Source organism: Oryx dammah, unplaced genomic scaffold (assembly GCF_014754425.2).
Source record: "Oryx dammah isolate SB20612 unplaced genomic scaffold, SCBI_Odam_1.1 HiC_scaffold_23, whole genome shotgun sequence".
NCBI lineage: Eukaryota > Metazoa > Chordata > Mammalia > Artiodactyla > Bovidae > Oryx > Oryx dammah.
In genome coordinates this window covers 112,462,459-112,482,403 of record NW_024070207.1, presented here as the reverse complement: position 1 = coordinate 112,482,403, position 19,945 = coordinate 112,462,459, and the positions used below count along the sequence as shown (strand labels likewise).

General features: G+C 43.4%; 1 protein-coding gene across 1 annotated transcript in view; it reads left to right on the top strand.

Moving 5' to 3' along the window:
- The window catches only part of PHEX (phosphate regulating endopeptidase homolog X-linked), a 204,158-nt gene that overhangs the window by 83,856 nt on the left and 100,357 nt on the right, over positions 1 to 19,945 (top strand). Inside the window, exon 12 of the mRNA XM_040266660.1 lies at positions 11,314 to 11,415. Within this exon, the coding sequence (XP_040122594.1) occupies positions 11,314 to 11,415 (102 nt within the window). The remainder of the gene's footprint in view (positions 1 to 11,313; positions 11,416 to 19,945) is intronic.

Below are 19,945 nucleotides of genomic sequence, written 5' to 3'. Positions count from 1 at the left end.
GCTTGTAGACATTCTTCTGATTGGTTGTTGATGAGGTGGCAAGGTGATGTTTTGAGAATTTTAAGCATCAGTCTTCTGGTTCCTGCCCATCTGGGGGCTACATGCTTGTGGTTGGCACTTTCCATTTGGTGGGTCCTGTTTCTGTAAACCAGCTCAAAGATATGCACCAGACTGTTAATATATATCCCTTGAAGAGAAACTAGGAGTCTGATTCAGTTTTTTGGCTAAACTGCTGTATAAGCAGTCATTACTTTTTGCTTGATTGCTTTGCCTTTGTTTCTGCATTCTCTCACTTCTCTAATTATTTAACTGATCAAATCTGCTATTTATAACTCAGGAAAGGCTGGCAAAACTGAAGGTTTTTTTCCAAATAAGAAGTAGGGGACACAGAGGGGTCTGTCACTAGAAAGGCCCTGCAGGGTCTTGCTTGATTTCACCTCTTCTCAAAGCAGTGTTAGCATATATCCCTTTAAAAGCATTAATAGAATCATCTTGACCCATTTTTATAGAGTGCCAAGTTCTTATTTTCATGTGAGGGGAGAGAGGATAAGGAGAAGTCAGAAGAGCAAGTGACAATTTTTATTTTTTATTTTAAAAAAATGTTATTTGGCTACATCGAATCATAGTTGCAGCATGTGGGATCTTTTGTTGTGGTCAATGGGCTCTCTCCTTGTGGCTCAGTAGCTGTGGCACATGGGCTCCAGATCACACTGGCTCGGTAGTGGTAGCATGTGAACTTAGTTGCTCCGTGGCATGTGGGATCTTAGTTCCCATGTGGGATCTTATTTCCCTTACCAGGGCGTGAACCCATGTCCCCTGCATTACAAGGCAGATTCTCAGCCACTGGACCACCGGAGAAGTCCCTGAGACAATTTTAATGCACTAAGATAGGAGAATCTCATTTTCAAAAACCTTTGCTGGAAGGGCAACAGGTGTATGTATATGCATATCGGACGCACCAATGTCTGGTGTCTGATGTAGAACACTATGGGCAAAATCTTGGCATGCAGAGAATGAAAAGGGGATCCCACTTTTAAATAACATTGGTTGAGGGAAGGAACTAAAAACTGCTTGGTATACCGACCAAATAAACTGTATTTTCTCAGTGTGGGTCCATAAAATCTGAAATAAGTAGATGCTTAACAAAATGCTGCTTTCCCTGGAGGGCTCTCATGCCGAATGTGTCCAATTTGAACATAATAACAGTTAATTTTTATATGTTATGTTTTGATTTTTAACTCTAAATAATATTTTCTATGGATAAGTTCCCCTTATGACTTCTTCTTTAAGTGATTTCTGTTAATGTTTTATGCTGGCTGGTTGGGGCATTAGGTCAAGGTTTGGTGAAGAAATACTATTCCTCTTTTTTTTCTTATTTAAAAATTACATCAGGCTTTTGCTGCCTCAGGGAACATGACTTGACTGAAGGCGATGTTATTATGTGATGCTTGAGAGTAGTCTAAAGTTAAAAATCAGAAGTGTTCAGTGATTTATCTTCCTAGTTCCAGCATGGTAAAATCATTATTTTTCTTATTTGCATTGATGTGCCAACCAATGACATTAATAACCTTCAAAGATTTCCCTTGTTCTTAAAGTCTGCTGGGGCAGCTCAGCACCATTTCTTAGAAAACATTGTACAATCCATCTGTAGAGTGTGCAAAAAGAAAGAATTGCTTACGTATGATGAGACATCTCAAGACTAGGACAGAGAACAACTGAGGCTCACAGGGAAAGACAAGAGGAAATTGATAGTTTCTCTCGGTATCCGTGGGGATTAGTTCCAGGAGTCCTAGCAGATACCCAAATCTGTGATGCTCAAGTCCCTTACAGAAAATGGTGTAATATTTGCATATAACCTATGCACACCCTCCCAGGTACTTTAAATCATCTCTAGATTACTTATAATACCTACTACAATATAAATGCTATATAAATAATTGTTGGCAGGCTGCAGATTCAAGTTTTGCTTCTTGGAACTTGGTGGAATTTTTTTTTCCCAAATATTTTCAATCTGAGCTTGGTTGAATCTATGGATGCAGAACTTGCAGATATAGAGGGCCGACTGTACTTGGGTTTTTACATCTGTAAGAGGACCACAGAAAGACTGAGTTATCAAAGCATGGCTTTAGGGAAGACAGAGGTGGTAAGGGGAGTGGATGGGTACGAGAAGGAAAGGAAGAGGAGGGAGGAAGATGTGTAGGTGTCAACTATCTGTCATTCTTCATCCCGGCAATACCTGATATCTTTTTACCACTTTATTTCCATTTGGGATGCCAATCAGCAAGGTACAGAGCTTTGAAAACCTATGAAAAATGCTTAAAATGTTAATGATTATGAAACCCATGGTTAACACCCAGGAATGGCCAGGGAGGGTCCTAAGAAACCAAGGTGCTTAAAGAGAAATATTTGGAACCACTTAGCATATTTTAATAATTTGTACATGTTTCATAAAAATGCTCCAAGAAGAAGAGAGGCAAAATGACTTTAAGATTCACCATGGAAATCCCCTAATTCCATTATATATATATATATATATGCCAAGATGTCTTGACTTGGATCATGCTTGTTTTGTTTTATTTGACTAACTAATTTTCAACTGTAAGTGAAGCAGATTAGCTTTTGTACTCCTTACTCCAAATAAGGATATTCTCAGCTTTTAATTATTTAGAGGCTTTCTACTATGGCTGCATGTTGGATAGCGTATTGAGAGGAAATATTTGATTGTCCTCTTGTCCTTATTTGTGAATATCCCTCTTCCTACCAGTATGTTCATGCTGCCAGGATGCGTATAGCCCTGTGTGAAAAAAACAAACTTTTTAGAGAACTTCCCTTTTAGCAGAAGATCTTGTTCCTATTCCATGCATTCCTGTCTATCATTTTATCCTTCTTGCCTCTCATAATCCTGTCTCATGTCTAAGGTGAATCCTTCCATATAGTCTCCAGATCCCATCCCCTTTTGCCTTCTCAGGGACCATACATGTCATTTTTTCTCTCCCATATTTTCAACCTTTTCCTCTTCACCAAATCCTTTCCACTGTGTGTGTGTGTGTGTGTGTGTAGTTTGCATTTTTAAAAGGACTTAATTTTTTAGAGTAGTTTTAAGTTTATAGCGAGGAGGAAATTTTTTCCCCCTCTATCCTTCCAGGTTCTTGGCTGAGACCTCCCTATCATAAAAAAGACAGACTAATAGGAGAAAAATAGAAGTTTAATAACCTGTATATCTCCTGCATACATGAAAGAGCCAGTGAAACTGAGTAACTCTCTAAAATGGCCCAAACCATCACCTTAAATACTATTTCCAGCTGAAGACTAAAGAAGATCCCCCCGCCCGGCCTGGGGGGTGGGGGACAGTTAAGGAAATTTATTGGGAAAAGCACAGTGAACAAAGGTATGGTTGTTATGCAGGCTTATAACTTCATGCCTTCTCCACTGATACCAGTTTCTAGAGATTTAGTCAACTTGCTCTTCCTGATTAAGGGAGTGTGTTATTCTCTGAGTCGTGTCCGACTCTTTGCGACCCCAAATGTTTCTTCCAAGAGGGTAACCTCTTGTTCTTTGCAGCTTATTTTGTGTGCGGTTTCTTAAAAGTAATCAATTCAAGATAATCCTTAAGCCAAAGAGACATATTTTGAGATGGCATAGTCTCTCCATCAACAATGAAATTGAGAGGAAGGTGTAGAGATTTTGCGGAACGGTGATTTCCTTGGTTCTTGCCCTTCTCAGGGGAAAACTTTCAGTCAAGAGGCATTGAGCAGCTTTAAGTAGTAAGAGTGTTATTAAGTAGAGTGAAAGTGCGCTCTGAAAGGGTGATAGTGGGCTACCTGGAAACCAGAAGCAGACCTGAAATGGGGTGGCACTAGGTGTGTCCTGCATCATTTGACACACAGGTTGTTTGACAGCTTTAGGTTATTTGACCTTTCTCCTAATGTGCAGACACTTATCCATAAGCACTGAAGCAAAACCCATGGGGGAAGGGGCAAAAACTGCAATGCTAATTTGTTATGAATATGACATAATGAGCCCTGGGTTACTGTGAGTCACCTTTTAGGTCTTGGTGCCCTGCACCAACCTCTGCTGGCGGTTTTGTCTTGCTTGGTGCTGATATGGCTGGAAACCTAGTGATGGTCCTTGGCCTCAGAAGGGAGGCTCTCTGAATGTGCTCTGACCACCAGTCAGGTGGTGGAGGGAAAGACGAACCATTCAGGATGGGGTGGGACCTGCTCCTGTCTGACCAGCTACCAAACACTCCTGCCACCCTTTACATGCAGTTTCTGCCATTAGCATCACTTACTTTTTTCCTAAACCAAAGGTAAACTTACACTGACATATCACCCAAGGTATATAGTTTACCTTAGAGTTCATTCTTGGTGTTAAACATTCTGTGGGTTTGAATAAATGTATTTTGACATGAGTCTATCATTCTAATACCATACAATGTTTTCACTGCCCTAAAAATTCTGTGTTCTGCCTCTTTATCTCTCCCTACACCTACCCTGCAACCACTGACCTTTTTTTTTTTTTTTTTTGCCTCCATAGTTTTGCCTTTTCTGGAATGTGATATCATTGAAATCATACAGTATGTAGCCTTTTCAGATTGGTTTCTTTCACTTAGCAATATGCATTTAAGGTTCACTTAGGCTTCCTCCAAGCCTTCCCATGGGTTGATAGCTCATTTCTTTTTAGCAATGATAAATGTTCCATATTCTAGATGTACCACAGTTTGTTTATCCAGTCACCTACTGAAGGACACTGTGTTGTTGTTGTTTAGTTGCTAAGTCGTGTCTGACTCTTGGCAACCCAATGAACTGCAGCACACCAGGCTTCCCTGCCCTTTACTATCTCCTGGAGTTGGCTCAAACTCATGTCCACTGAGTCAGTGATGCTATCTAACCATTTCATGCTTTGCTGACCACTTCTCTTCTTCCCCTCAATCTTTCCCAGCATCCAGGTATTTTCCAATGAGTTGGCTCTTTGCATCAGGTGGCCAAAGTATTGGAGCTTTGGGCATCAGTCCTTCCAATAAATATTCAGGGTTGATTTCCTTCAGGTATGACTGGTTTAATCTTGCTGTCCAAGGGACTCTTAAGAGTATTCTCCAGCACCATAGTTCAAAAGCATCAGTTCTTTAGTGCTCAGCCTTCTTTATGGTCCAACTCTGACATCTGTATATGACTACTGGAAAAACCATAGTTTTGACTAAACAGACCTTTGTTGGCAAAGTGATGTCTCTGCTTTTTAACACACTGTCTAGGTTTTTCATAGCTTTTATTCCAAGGAGCAAGTGTCTTTTAATTTCATGGCTGCATTCATGATCCACAGTGATTTTAGAGCCCAAGAAAATAAAGTCTGTCACTGTTTCCTTTTAACCCATTTATTTGCCATGAAGTGATGGGACCAGATGCCATGATCTTAGTTTTCTTAATGTTGAGTTTTAAGCCAGCTTTTTCACTCTCCTCTTTCACCTTCATCAAGAGGCTCTTTCATTCCTCTTTGCTTTCCTGCCATAAAGGTGGTGTCATCTGCATATCTGAGATTGTTGATATTTCTCCCGGCAATCTTGATTCCAGCTTGTGTTTCTTCCAGTCCAGCATTTCTCATGATGTACTCTGCATACAAGTTAAATAAGCAGGGTGACAATATACAGCCTTGACGTACTCCTTTTCCTATTTGGAACTAGTCTGTTGTTCCATGTCCATTTCTAACTGTTGCTTCCTGACCTGCATACAGATTTCTCAAGAGGCAGTTCAGGTGGTCTGGTATTCCCATCTCTTTCAGAATTTTCCACAGTTTCTTGTGATCCACACAGTCAAAGGCTTTGGCATAGTCAGTAAAGCAGAAATAGATGTTTTTCTGGAACTCTCTTGCTTTTTCGATGAGCCAGCGGATGTTGGCAATTTGATCTCTGGTTCCTCTGCCTTTTCTAAAACCAGCTTGAACATCAGGGAGTTCACGGTTCACGTATTGCTGAAGCCTGGCTTGGAGATTTTGAGCATTGCTTTAATAGCATGTGAGATGAGCACAATTGTGTGGTAGTTTGAGCATTCTTTGGCATTGCCTTTCTTTGGGATTGGAATGAAAACTGACCTTTTCCAGTCCTGTGGCCACTGCTGAGTTTTCCAAATTTGCTGGCATATTGAGTGCAGCACTTTCACAGCATCATCTTTCAGGATTTGAAACAGCTCCACTGGAATTCCATCACCTCCACTAGCTTTGTTCATAGTGATGCTTTCTAAGGCCCACTTGACTTCACATTCCAGGATGTCTGGCTCTAGATTAGTGATCACATCATTATGATTATCTGGGTCGTGAAGATCTTTTTTGTACAGTTCTTCCGTGTATTCTTGCCACCTCTTCTTAATATCTTGTGCTTCTGTTAGGTCCATACCATTTCTGTCCTTTATCGAGCCCATCTTTGCATGAAATGTTCCCTTGGTATCTCTAATTTTCTTGAAGAGATCTCTAGTCTTTCCCATTCTGTTGTTTTCCTCTATTTCTTTGCATTGATCACTGAAGAAGGCTTTCTTACCTCTTCTTGCTATTCTTTGGAACTCTGCATTCAGATGCTTATATCTTTCCTTTTCTCCTTTGCTTTTCACTTCTCTTCTTTTCACAGCTATTTGTAAGGCCTCCCCAGACAGCCATTTTGCTTGTTTGCATTTCTTTTCCATGGGGATGGTCTTGATCCCTGTCTCCTGTACAAAGTCACGAACCTCATTCCATAGTTCATCAGGCACTCTATCAGATCTAGGCCCTTAAATCTATTTCTCACTTCCACTGTATAATCATAAGGGATTTGATTTAGGTCATACCTGAATGGTCTAGCGGTTTTCCCTATTTTCTTCAATTTGAGTCTGAATTTGGTAATAAGGAGTTCATGATCTGAGCCACAGTCAGCTCCCGGTCTTGTTTTCACTGACAGTATAGAGCTTTTCCATCTTTGGCTTCAAAGAATATAATCAATCTGATTTCGGTGTTGACCATCTGGTGATGTCCATGTGTAGAGTCTTCTCTTGTGTTGTTGGAAGAGGGTGTTTGCTATGACCAGTGCATTTTCTTGGCAAAACTCTATTAGTCTTTGCCCTGCTTCATTCTGTATTCCAAGGCCAAATTTGCCTGTTACTCCAGGTGTTTCTTGACTTCCTACTTTTGCATTCCAGTCCCCTATAATGAAAAGGAGGTAGGTAAGGGAGTCTGGTATTCCCAACTCTAAGAATTTTCCACAAAGTGTAATCCACACAGTCAAAGGCTTTAGTGTAGTCAATGAAACAGACGTAGATATTTTTCTGGAATTCCCTTGCTTTTTGATGATCCAGTGGACGTTGGCAATTTGATCTCTGGTTTCTCTGCCTTTTCTAAACTCAGCTTGTACATCTGGAAGTTCTTAATTCACTTACTGTTGAAGCCTGGCTTGAAGAATTTTGAGTGTTACCTTGCTAGCACGTGCAATGAGTGCAATTGTGTGGTAGTTTGAGCATTCTTTGGCATTGCCTTTCTTTGGGATTGGAATGAAAACTGACCTTTCCCAGTCCTTTGGCCACTGCTGAGTTTTCCAAATTTGGTGGCATACATAAAGTGCAGCACTTTCACAGCATCATCTTTTAGGGTTTGAAATAACTCAGTTGGAATTCCATCACCTCCACTAGCTTTGTTCATAGTGATGGTTCCTAAGGCCCACTTGAGTTCACATTCCAGGATGTCTGGCTCTAGGTGAGTGATCACACCATTGTGGTTATGTGGGTCATTAAGATCTTTTTTGTATATTTCTTCTGTGTATTCTTGCCACCTCTTATTAATATCTTCTGCTTCTGTTAGGTCCATACCATTTCTGTCCTTTATCGAGCCCATCTTTGCATGAAATGTTCCCTTGGTATCTCTAATTTTCTTGAAGAGATCTCTAGTCTTTCCCATTTTATTGTTTTCCTCGTTTCTTTGCATTGTTCACTTAAGAAGGCTTGCTTATCTCTCCTTGCTATTCTTTGGAACTCTGCATTCAGATTGGTATCTTTCCTTTTCTCCTTTGCCTTTCACTTATTTCCTCAGCTATTTGTAAGGCCTTCTCAGACAACCGTTTTGCCTTTTTGCATTTCTTTTTCTTGGAGATGATTTTGATCACCACCTATTGTACAATGTTATGAAGCTCCATCCATAGTTCTTCAGGAACTCTATCAGATCTAATTCCTTGAATCTATTTGTCACTTCCACTGTATTATCATAAGGGATTAGGTCATACCTGAATGACCTAGTGCTTTTCCCTACTTTCTTCAATTTAAGTCTGAATTTTGCAATAATCAGTTCATTATCTGAGCCAGAGTCAGCTCCTGGTCCTGGTTTTGCTGACTATATAGAGCTTCTCCACTTTGGATGCAAAGAATATAGTCAGTGTGATTTCGGTGTTGACCATCTGGTGATGTTCATGTGTAGAGTCTTCTCTTGTGTTGTTGGAAGAGGGTATTTGCTATGACCATTGTGTTCTCTTGGCAAAACTCTATTAGCCTTTGCCCTGCTTGATTTTGTACTCCAAGGCCAAACTTGCCTGTTACTCCAGGTATCTCTTGACTTCCTACTTTTGCATTCCAGTCCCCTATGATGTAAGAGAGAAAACAGTTGAAAATGAAACAAAGTTAAATAATGTGTATACATGGGAATTGAAAGTCGCTCAGTGGTGTCCGACTGTTTGCAACCCCATGGATTATACAGTTTATGGAATTCTCTAGGCCAGAATACTGGAGTGGATAGCCATTCTCTTCTCCAGGGGATCTTCCCAACCCAGGGATCGAACCCAGGTCTCCCGCATCACAGGCAGATTCTTTACTGCTGAGCCACAAGGGAAGCAACATGGGAGAGGCCTGGGAAAACTGAGCAACTTGCCAAAATGGCCATAGCCTTACCTTAAATCTTCAGGGACAGACAAGACGTTGGGACTGAGGATTGTCAGTTATGGGACAACACAGGAAAAGTGCTGTAAAGCAGGGTGATTGTGATGCAGATTTAAGCCCAGACTTCTCCATTGATAAGACCTTCTGGAGATTCAGTCATCCTCCTCTGCCAGGGACAGAGAGGGAGACACCCTTACAAATGGAGATTTCCCTTACCAATGAATAGATATTTCTTCAAAAGGGGAACTGTTATTTGGTTTTCAGATCCCTTCTGTCTTCTGTTCCTCCAAAAATAACCAGCTTAAAACAATTGATATGGAAAAGAGACATATTTTAGGGGGCAAACTTTGCTCCCCTGCAGTGATGTCATAAAGACTTAGGGGTGCTGGTACTGCAGAGGCAAAAGATTAGTCCCTGAAGATTTCCTTATTGTTTCAGCATCCTCCTCCTGTGGGTTTTCGGTTTGAAGTGGCCACTGCTGCATGTCTCCTGGTTTTCTTCTACCTTTCTGACGTTTTCCTCTGATTTATGAGGAACATTTCCTCTGATTTAGGAGTTCCTGGCCTCAGTACTGTCTTTACCTCTGAGGTCAGGTCCTGGCTCTGGCCCTTCCTACCTGGAAGAGCTGGGTGGAAGAGATCATGGGCTCTTTTGAGTCCTAACTTCCTCATCTGTAGCATAAGTGGCTTCTTGTACACCTGTGAGTCTTCATCCTGGTTACACATTAGAATCACCTGGGGGGGGGTTGCCGTTGCACCTCCCAGTGCTCAGGTCTCACCCTGAAACAATGACATCAGCATTGTTTAAACCCCTCCCAGTCCACCTTCCCTCCCCAAGATCCCAGGGAAAACAAGTGACTTAATGATTTTAAAGGACCTTTGCTCTTCTGTCATCTCAAGTCTTCATTGTGCCCCAATCTCAAGTAGAGATTTCTTTTCTTTTAATGTTTTTACTAAGTTGGGAAGAAATAGCTGTGAAGTACCCCCCTCCATCTGCTGTTTGTTCTTATTTACATACGGTGGAACCCAGCCCACTGATTTCCAGCTCTCATTCCCTTACAACTGTTATTGAACTGAAAACATAGCCGAAAACTTATTAAACAGAAAAAAATTATTTTGAGCTCCGTGCTGACAATTCATTATAGAACCAAGGAAACATCTCAACTTCTTTCTTTCTAGAATTAATGCTAAAAATGGATTTGCAACTCCATAGTCGCAAATGAAAATTTTCGTTCTGGTGCCAAACCTAGTATTTTATTCTTTCTTGAGTATCCGATTAGGAAAACTGAAGCATCTTTGTAGGAAAGTGGAATTTCGATTGATTTGTACCCATAGACAGGCAGGGCCTCCCCAGACTGCTCCATGTGGGCCGCTGAAATTAAATGTTAGCATCTCTCCCCAAGTCTTCTCCGTTGACCCACAAATGCTGGAGGAAAAGCCAGGGCAAACACATCATGGATGTGGGTGTAGTCGAACCCTTGGAACACTTTGAAACAGGTCTTTTAGAAGACAGCATTTCTGTAGCAGCCCCCTTTAGACCTACCACTTTAGACTTGAAATAACAGAAGACTTTTCAGAGCTGTCAGAGAGCAGAAGGGGAGTAGGAAGAGGACAGAGAACAGCCAAGCATTTGGCTTAACCCCTGGCACTAACGTGGAGCGAACTGGGGTCCTGACCTAAGTCTGATTTATGTTGAGAAGTATCCTTTAGTGTGGAGAAGGCAATGGCACCCCACTCCAGTACTCTTGCCTGGAAAATCCCATGGACAGAGGACCTGGTGGGCTGCAGTCCATGGGGTCACTGAGGGTCGGACACGACTGAGCGACTTCACTTTCACTTTTCACTTTCATGCATTGGAGAAGGAAATGGCAACCCACTCCAGTGTTCTTGCCTGGAGAATCCCAGGGACGGGGGAGCCTGGTGGGCTGCCATCTGTGGGGTCGCACAGAGTTGGACATGACTGAAGCGACTTAGCAGCAGCAGCAGCAGCAGCAGCATCCTTTAGTGCGCTGGCTCTCGCGCCTATTTCTCTGTTAACATGTCTTTTAATGGTTCACTCACTTTCTTCTGCGATACCGGTCTGAAATACAGAGCCCATGCTGGTTTCCCTACAATTCTTATTAACTTACTGAAATTAGTTGCATCCTTGATAAGGGTGGACTCCTTTAGTAGCTACAGGTAAGTTATTAATCACAACCTATGGTGAATTCCTTTTCCCAGGCCATCACATTGTTCTTAAGGGAAGAGATGGTTAGTTTTCTTCTAGCAGTGGGGGAAAAAGGCATTTCCCTGAAAGAAGAAATTCTGCCAGAGCATGCAGTGAATCTGAAGGGAGCTTCTTTCCCACTGTGTTTAGCATTGGACTGTTTATCGTGGCCCAGAAAACCTTGTCTGAAGCTTCTTGGTTTTGACCTGCTTCTTTGGGGATTTTCTTATAGATGGAGGAATTGATTGAGGGTGTTCGATGGGCCTTTATTGACATGCTGGAGAAAGAAAACGAGTGGATGGATGCAGGGACAAAAAGGAAAGCCAAAGAAAAGGTAAGGATTCCTTTGTATGAAAAAAAAAATATGACTTTTGATTTAATGGATTTTCATGCTCCCCATCGACTGTGTGGTGGATTTTTACATTGACTGAGCCATTGACTCCGAATGACCCCAGAGTCAGTTATCTGTTTTGGGATGAATATGGAGGTTTTATTACCAGGAGGTAAGAGAAAATAAGATCTGACTTACTCAAACTGCATTTTCAAACACCTTGTAACTCAACCTTTCCTTCTCTCCTAATTGCCGGCTGTTAAGAGCCACATGGCTTACTGCCCAGCGAATTTTGCCATTAAACCGTCATTGGCTATGGCAGAATGCAGAGCAGTGGGGAGCCACGGGGAGCAGCTGGCAGAAGAGCCCTCAAGGCACAAAGAAGAAAAACCCATATTGGCTGTGTGTCCTTCTGCTCCATGCACCACGTGCACCAGTGTCCTCGGGCAGATACTTTACTGTAACCAAGCAGATCTACTTCCTGACCCGTCACTTTATGCAAAGTGGATCACTTTATGATCCAAAGAGTGTGCTTATAAATGGGAGACCATTGTGTAGGAATACAAACATGTTTCCTAATAGAAGCAGATGCTTGCTTGTCCTTGTAAAACTTTCTGGTACTATGCAGCAAGATAAAGAAATAAGTGAGAAAAGTAGCAGCAGCCTGGCTGTTTGAAAATAAAGAATGGGGCCCATCTTGAATTCTAAGTATTCTGATGGAGCTGGAGCTCACATGGGTAGGAAATGCCTGCAATATTCTTAACAGGTGCTGCTCTTCTGCTTGGAGACTGCACTTAAGAGCATTTCTTCTTTAGGTCCATGGACCATCTATAACTTTCTGGGCCCCTCCCTAGCAAGGTCTGACGCAGTGGATTGAGGGTGCAGTCTGAACATTTGTGATTGTAACTAATATCCCTGGTGATTCTTATCCTTTGGCAGGCCTCAGGAACACTGCTTAGAGTCATACTGAGTCATGCGGAGCAAAACATTTTTATGCGTTATGGTCAAGGGACAAAGGGGAAAAGGGTTTTCAGAGCAGGGAAGCGACTCTGTATGATACCATAATGGTAGTTACATATGAGTGTACATCTGTCCAAACCCCTAGAATATGTGGCCCTGAGAATGAACCATAATGTAAACTGTGAACTCTGGGTGATAATGATGTGTCAATGCAGGTTCATCGATTGCAATGGATGTCCTACTCTGGTGGGGATATTGATAATGGGGGAGGTATGTACCAGCTGGCCACTATGTAGGAACTCTGTACTTTCTGCTCAATTTTGCTATGACCCTAAAACTATTTCTTGGACTTCAAGGAGATCAAACTAGTCAATCCTAAAGGAAATCAGTCCTGAATATTCATTGGAAGGACTGATGCTGAAGCTGAAGCTCCAATACTTTGGCCACCTCATGCGAAGAACTGACTCCTTAGAAAAGACCCTGATGCTGGGAAAGATTGAAGGCAGCAGGAGAAGGGGACGACAGAGGATGAGATGGTTGAATGGCATCACTGACTCGATGGATATGAGTTTGAGCAGGCTCCAGGAGTTGGTGATGGACTGGGAAGTCTGGCGTGCTGCAGTCAGTGGGGTTGCAAAGAGTCGGACACAACTGAGTGACTGAACTAAAACTACATAGTAAAGTTTATTTAACAAAATAAGAGGGTGACATTCTGGGAATGCTTAGCCTTGTTGAAATGAGAATGTGTCGAGGTTTAGCACAGATATTTTCTAGAGCTTTAATACGCCTAAGATGAATAAACATTGCCACAGATATTTTTGTCGATAGACATGAAGAGCCTGTTCAGTGTTTATAGTGAAGAAAGAACTTGCTGGGGGAGGAAGGGGGCAGTGGTGTTGGAGGAAGACAGAGGGTGAGTTTGATTGTTTTTTCCCATTTGAGAATCTGTCATGTCTGTCTGAAGTCAGGTTAGGCACATGCTGATGAAGGCAGGAGGAGCACACGGGCTGTGATGAGAAGCTCTCCAGATGGTTGATGAAACTTTTTGCACCAACATGTCTTTGTTGTTTGAAGGCTTCATTTAGTTGCTGGGCTAGCTTATGATATCTGAAACAGAGCATGTCTTACACTGGGCAGTTGAGAGCACAGCACAGTGGGAGCTCTTGATCCTAGCCTGAGCCATTGTGGACTGAGAGTCACTTGTTTGGAGGGTGGGTTGGAGTGAGGTGTGTGGGTTATGAATGGCTAGATACCAAGGGAATGCTCTGGGCACCGCAATCAGTTCTTTGAAAACTATGGCTGGTGATTGCCTTATGGGTTGTCTTCAGGGTTGTGTAAGGGAGTGGTTGCCTTATAGTTGGGCCCTCTGGGCAAGTAGTCATGGGTCCTTCTTGAAGGAGGATTATTCTCAGTCCTTCTAATATTAGACACATTCTTCTTCACCCTTTGGGTTGCTCTCCAGTCTTATATTTTATTTCAAGGAGAACCCTCACCTTTTCTTCTGAAAGTACTCTTTGAACACTCTGCTGTCTTTGAGCTGATTTCAGCCTGGCAGGAACTCACAGTAGTTCCTCGACAGGTGCAAATATCAAAGATAGTTGTCCTATTGGGTGACACGAGGTTCCTGGAGCATATGTTGAATTTCAGAGCTCAGAGCAGCTCCTTTAATTCAAGGCAAGAAAGAAGGAACATTGTCTAAGAATTTCCAGCAGTTTTCCAAGGCAGGTCTGGCTCTGGACCCCAGAAGATGAGATTTTCTTTTCTAAATTAAGTGAACCTGCAGATCTGGCAGTGGCCTCTGGGTGGAGCTCGTAGAACTCATAAAGACACCGTTTAGGAAGCTGAAGGCTTTTATGCAGCTTTCTGCTTTGGGGTTGTTTTTGAAAAATGATTCTTTTTCTTGTCTTTTTGCTATGCTGTCCTCAATTTGGTTGCCTTTTAATAGTCAACAAGAAAGAAGAGGCTCTACCTAATGATGCCTTGAATCTTTGATGGAAATCTCTGACTATCTTAGGGGCTTTGTCTTTCTGATGCTGAGTAGCCCCCGCATTAAGACAGGGTTTGCCTGCTCTTCCTGGTATGACTTGGCACTGTTCTTTGGGCATGTGTTGTATGCAGTATATCACCCAGGCGGAAGATTTCTCATCAATAATAGTGCCCACACTGGGCCAATGCTGAGTCACTTGGCAACCCATTGGGAAAGCTGCAAAAATGTTCTGATTTGTGATGGGCAGAAGCTTTTCTTTCCTTCACCATCAGGCTCTGGTCTGCAACTAATTACGATGCCTCCTAAGGGATGTTGACCTTAGCATTCCCCAGTGACCTGCCTCCTGAGTGGGGAGGGTCCAGATGCCTTAACACCTTGGCTCTTGTGGTGGTTACTCCAGTCTCAGAACAGAAGCGTGGGGCTGTGGCTTTGTGTGCTCTTTCCTAAGGGTGATCACTGTAAAAGATAAACAAGGAAGCCTCTGCTTCCGTGAATGAAGGATGGAAGTCTCCATCCTCAGTCTCCCTGCCTTTCCACTCAGGAGATCACGAGTGGTTTTGTGTTGTGAAACCAATAGCGTAGGTTTCAAAATGGAAATTTAGTCTGGTCAAATAAGTACCAATTTTTGTTTAGGATTCTATGTTCCCTGCAAGCATATGCTCTTATTATAAACAAGCAGCAAAGGACTGGAGGCCTGCTAATTTTTTCCAGCTGTCATAGCTATTGAATGAGTGTAAGATGAAACAAATTACTTCAGGGGCGTCTTCTAGAAGATTTGCCTTTTCCAGAACAGAGTAAGAGAATCGCAAGGTCACCCCACTACATAATGTTTGTGAGGCCTGCAGGAAGGGATATAGCACTGCCTTTGGCTGCTCTGGAGGCAGGAGCCAGGCTTGTGCAGGTGAGCCCTGTATCAGAGCAGGAGGAACTTCACTGACCTCCAGCTGGATTCAGTTCTGCAGCCAAAAGCCGGATTCTTTGTATATATTTGTTTGTGCTCTTTACCCCTGCAACTTTTGCTTGCCAGACCACCACCCTTTGTGAAAAAGACCCTGAGTGAACTCCTAGGACTGCAGCATTCTCAGGAGGCTGTGAATGGCTTTAATTTTAGCCATAGCAGATACAGAGGGTCTCCAGGAAGTCTGTCTCATGGTCCCATCGACATCAGCATGTGACTCCCAGGCACATGCTCTGGGCACGGTGGGAAGAGTTTTCCTACAGAGGGCCAAATAGAGGTTGAGCTTACGTCTTTGGCTTTGTCTCTGTTGGGGAGGGAAAATAACCTTTCCTTCCCTCCTTCTAAGTTCTTAACTGGGGTCCATATAACAACAACAACAACAACAAAATAGATTAACACAAGAAAAACAAACAGAAGTCCACTAACATGTATATCTCATACACATGGGAGAGAAACTCAGAAAAATGAGTAACTCAGAGAAGTGGCTTAGAACTCTGGCTTGTGTGTCACCTAAAACGAAGAACAATACATTCGTAGAGAAATAGGAAGAAAAATAGGTGAAGGACTGGGAAATGTGATATGCTGCAGTCCATGGGATTGTAAAGTGTTGGACGTGACTGAGCGACTGAACAGCAAAAGAAGGAAAAAGGGAAAGTAATTTTCGCCTTCCAAAAGTGGCAGATGGTGGGAATGTAAATACACGGGAAAACTAATGATAGATACAGGCTAGTTAGTAGACTGTTATATGGAGTCTTCTGCTGCTGTCTTCAGGCCTACAGTGTCTCAAGTTGTCTCAATGATTCCCTTTTGTCCTCCCTTTAGAAAGTTATCTCCTCCTTTTAGGCAAATTGGGGGAGGGCAGGAGCTTTTCTTGTATCTGTTGCTTCTCAATTGCCTAGTTTCCTTCAGCTCAAAATAATTTTTATCTCAAAGAGGCATATTTTGGGGTGTAAATCTGATTTCCTTTATCTTTAGTCTCTGCTCAAATCTAGTTATTGGAATTGCCCCAGGTATATCCAGTCTTTTGGGGCTTCCCAGGTGGCTTAGCAATAAAGAATCCATCTGCTAAACAGGAGAGGTGGATTCGATCCTTGGGTTGGGAAGATCTCCTGGAGAAAGAAATGGCAACCCACTCCAGTATTTTTGCCTGGAGAATCCCCATGGACAGAGGAGCCTAGAGGGATACAGTCCATGGAGTTGCAGAGAGTCCGACATGACTTAGTGACTAGAGAGCAACAACAACATCTAGTCTTTACCACCCATGTGGGTGTCCTGCCCACATCTAAGCCCAGTGATTCTCAGGGTGTGCTTCTAGACCACCAGCAGCAGCCTCACTGAGGACTCCTTAGACATGCAGATTTTCAGGACCACCCCAGACCTGGTGAGCTGGGGAAGGGGAACCCTCTGCCCTTGCCGTTACCATTTTACTGCTCATCTTTCTGACTTTACCTGCCAGCATCTGTATTTCCCCGACAGCTTTGTCTTCCCACTGGAGTGTGCTAGACCACTCCCACAGAGGGCTCAGTGGACTGGGGAACTGATGATTGATGTGATTGATGGGGGTTGCCACAGCCCCTTCCTCCCTTGAGTGTGCTCTGCTCTCGTTCCCGCTGGCTCCATGAGATAGGCTTAGTGGAGTGTGTGTCTTTCTTCATGGACTTCACCAGTCCTCTTGTAGTGTTTGGTGTCTGTTTCATGTCCCAGATGAACTGCTTGCAGTTTAGTCCTTGTCTTGGGATCTGCACCTGGGGGCTTCCCACCTAGGAGACAGCCTCTGGGGTGTGACTTTTCCTGTCCCTCCCTCCTTAAGGTGACAGTGCATGTCACTGCATCTGGATGCTAGCACCGCTTCAGTACATTCAGTCCTGCAGACGTATCTGGAACCAACAGTGGGCCAGGTACTGGACTCGGAGCTGCAGATTCGGAGATGAGCCGTTGTTTGCACTTCTAGGAGAGCACAATAGTGATAGGGATTCCGAGATGACGGAGAGAAGTGTTCATGTGATGGAGACACAGAGCAATCCTGCGGGTCTAGAGGAGGAATCTCTGAACCTACACAGCCTGAGTGAGGGCACTGATATGGGGAGTGCCCATGTTTCCACCTTTGTCCCCTGTCACAGCCCTCGTTCCTGCTGCCGGGGAGCATGGCTGCTTTGGCTCTTCCTTCCTTATCAACCCCAATAACTTTGCCTCCAGCTGTCACTTTCCTTTGCTACCTTCACTCCTGCCTCATCTCACATATTCCTTTTAAATTGCTTTGTGGAAGAAAAGGAAGGGAAGGGCTTTTGTCAAACTGTCTCCTTGCTCTTGCCTGCTACAGGTTCAAGCCTGTGTGCGTAGGTGCTTAAGATTGCCATCACGCCGGTTCGTTCATCCACTCCGGTGCCCACCGAGGAACACACAGGGACTGACAAAATGGCAGGTGACCCATCTTTTGGTCTCCCCCCACCTCACCTGGATCACGGGCTCACACTGGCTGCCATCTTGAGCTTGCTGACGCTCTCTGGCTCTGTGTCTCTCTGTCTCTGTCACGCGCACAGTCAGGCCAAGGTAGTAGCCTTCCCACTTGTCCCTTCTCTGCCTCACTGGCCCCAACAGAAAGTACGGTACAGAAGCCTTCAGACTGGAGAAAGACTGCTGTGGCTCAGAGCCCATGCCTACCACTTATTAGCTTTGGAATGACTTAACCTTTCCAACCCTCAGTCTTCACATCTGTAAAATGGTGAGATCAGTACCTACCTCAGAGATTTGTCATGAAGAGTTAATATACCTAAAGTAGTTAGAAGAGTGCCTGTAACACGAGAAAGCCTCTCCAAGCGTGTTCAGCTGTCTCTTCCGAACTGTTGTCCTGAGCAGGAGAGGGGACTTTGGCCGCACTGGCTGCTGAGAGGTGGGAAAATGGGTTCCGTGTGTCCAGGCTGTTGTGTTTCCCTCTAAGGGGCCTCTTAACCTTTAGATGCTTTAATGCTTTTTTTCAGAACACTGTCCTCTGTAGTCCCTTCAGGGCACTTAATAGTGAGCAGCCCCTCCTGAGAGGGTGATGAGATAGGAGTACCTTGCTTTTTTCTCTGTGGATTTTAGATTTTCTTGTTTTGAACAAGTTCAGTGTTATCTTTGTGATACACTTTTTAAATACAAAAGCAAGTATTTGGTGTAAGTAGTAGTTTGTTGCAAGGGCTTCCCAGGTGGCTTAGTGGTAAAGAATCCACCTACCAAGCAGGAGACATGGGTTCGATCCCTGAGTCGGGAAGATCCCCTGGAGAAGGGCATGGCTATCCTCTCCATGGACAGAGGAACCTGGCGGGCCACAGTCCATGGGGTCACAGAGTTAGACACGACTGAGTGACTAAACAGCAGGAGCAGTTGTTTGCTGCACATAGTTACCAGAGGCATGCAATTACCTGATACCTTGTTGGAGTGGGGTTACTTCAACTGAGTTTTGGTGTTCTAGATAAAGCCTTGTGGAAATGTTGTTTTGGACAGTGTTAAATGCCACTGGTTCTCATCCTTGAGTTGCAGTGGCACCCCATGGAAGGCTTGTTAAAACCCAGATGGCCAAGCCTCACCCGCAGATTTTTCGGTAGTTCTGCCCTGAGTGAGTCCTGGGACACTCAGAACCCACCCAGGCCACCCACTCCATTGTTGCTTCAGCTTCTAAAATAGTCCTTCTTGTTATGGATACGAAGGTTCCTTCTTGGGCACTTCTGCCATTAGACTTCATATCTGTCCCCAGGAGCTCTGTGGAATATACCTTCCACATGAAAGCCCTTCCAGTGTTTGAAGGTGTTTAAATGTTTTCCTGTATCAGATAGAATGTCTCTCCTGTTCCTCATTAAATTAATAAGCCTAATATACCAGGTAGATGTTGTAAATGCTTCACATATATTAACTACATCAAAACCATAATGCCTGTATGAGGATGCTCAAGTTGTTTCATTTTACAGGTGAGAAAACTGTGGCACAGAGAGGGCAAGCAAGCTTGCTCAAGGTCACACAGCCAGTAGGTGGCAGAGCTGGAACTCAATCCCTGGCAGTCTGGTTTCAGAGTCTGTGCTTTTATCCACAGGGCCAGTGGGATTCTAAGTATGGTCCTCAGGCCAGCAGCATGGACTTCACTTAGGAACTAGCTGAAAATGCAGATTCTTGGCCCCACCCCAAATGTATAGAATCAGAAACTCTGGGAGGGGACCTAAGAACCTGCATTTTAGTATAAGCCCTCTGGGTGATTCTGAAGCTGCCGGAGTGTGGGATTCACTGCTCTCTGCTGTGGTTCTGATGCCTTATCCTGCTGGCTGCTCTCCAGCTTTTCAACATCTTTTTTGAAGGCTCAAGCTCAAAGCTGAACACAATATTCTAGATATGGTCCAACTTGCACAGCACAATGGGAATATTATTACTGCCTTTGTTTTGCATACAAATTATATTGGAAATCGGAAGTTTATATTATGGCTATCTTTTCCCCTCAGTCATGTCACTGTTGGCTCATAACGAATTTACAGACAGTTAATTTCTAGGTCTTTTTTTTTTTTATTCCCACAAGAAGTGTTGTTAAGCCCTATTGCTCCCGTCATAAGCTTGGCATTTTGTTAAACCCTCATCCTAGAACTTTACATTAATTCATATTAAAA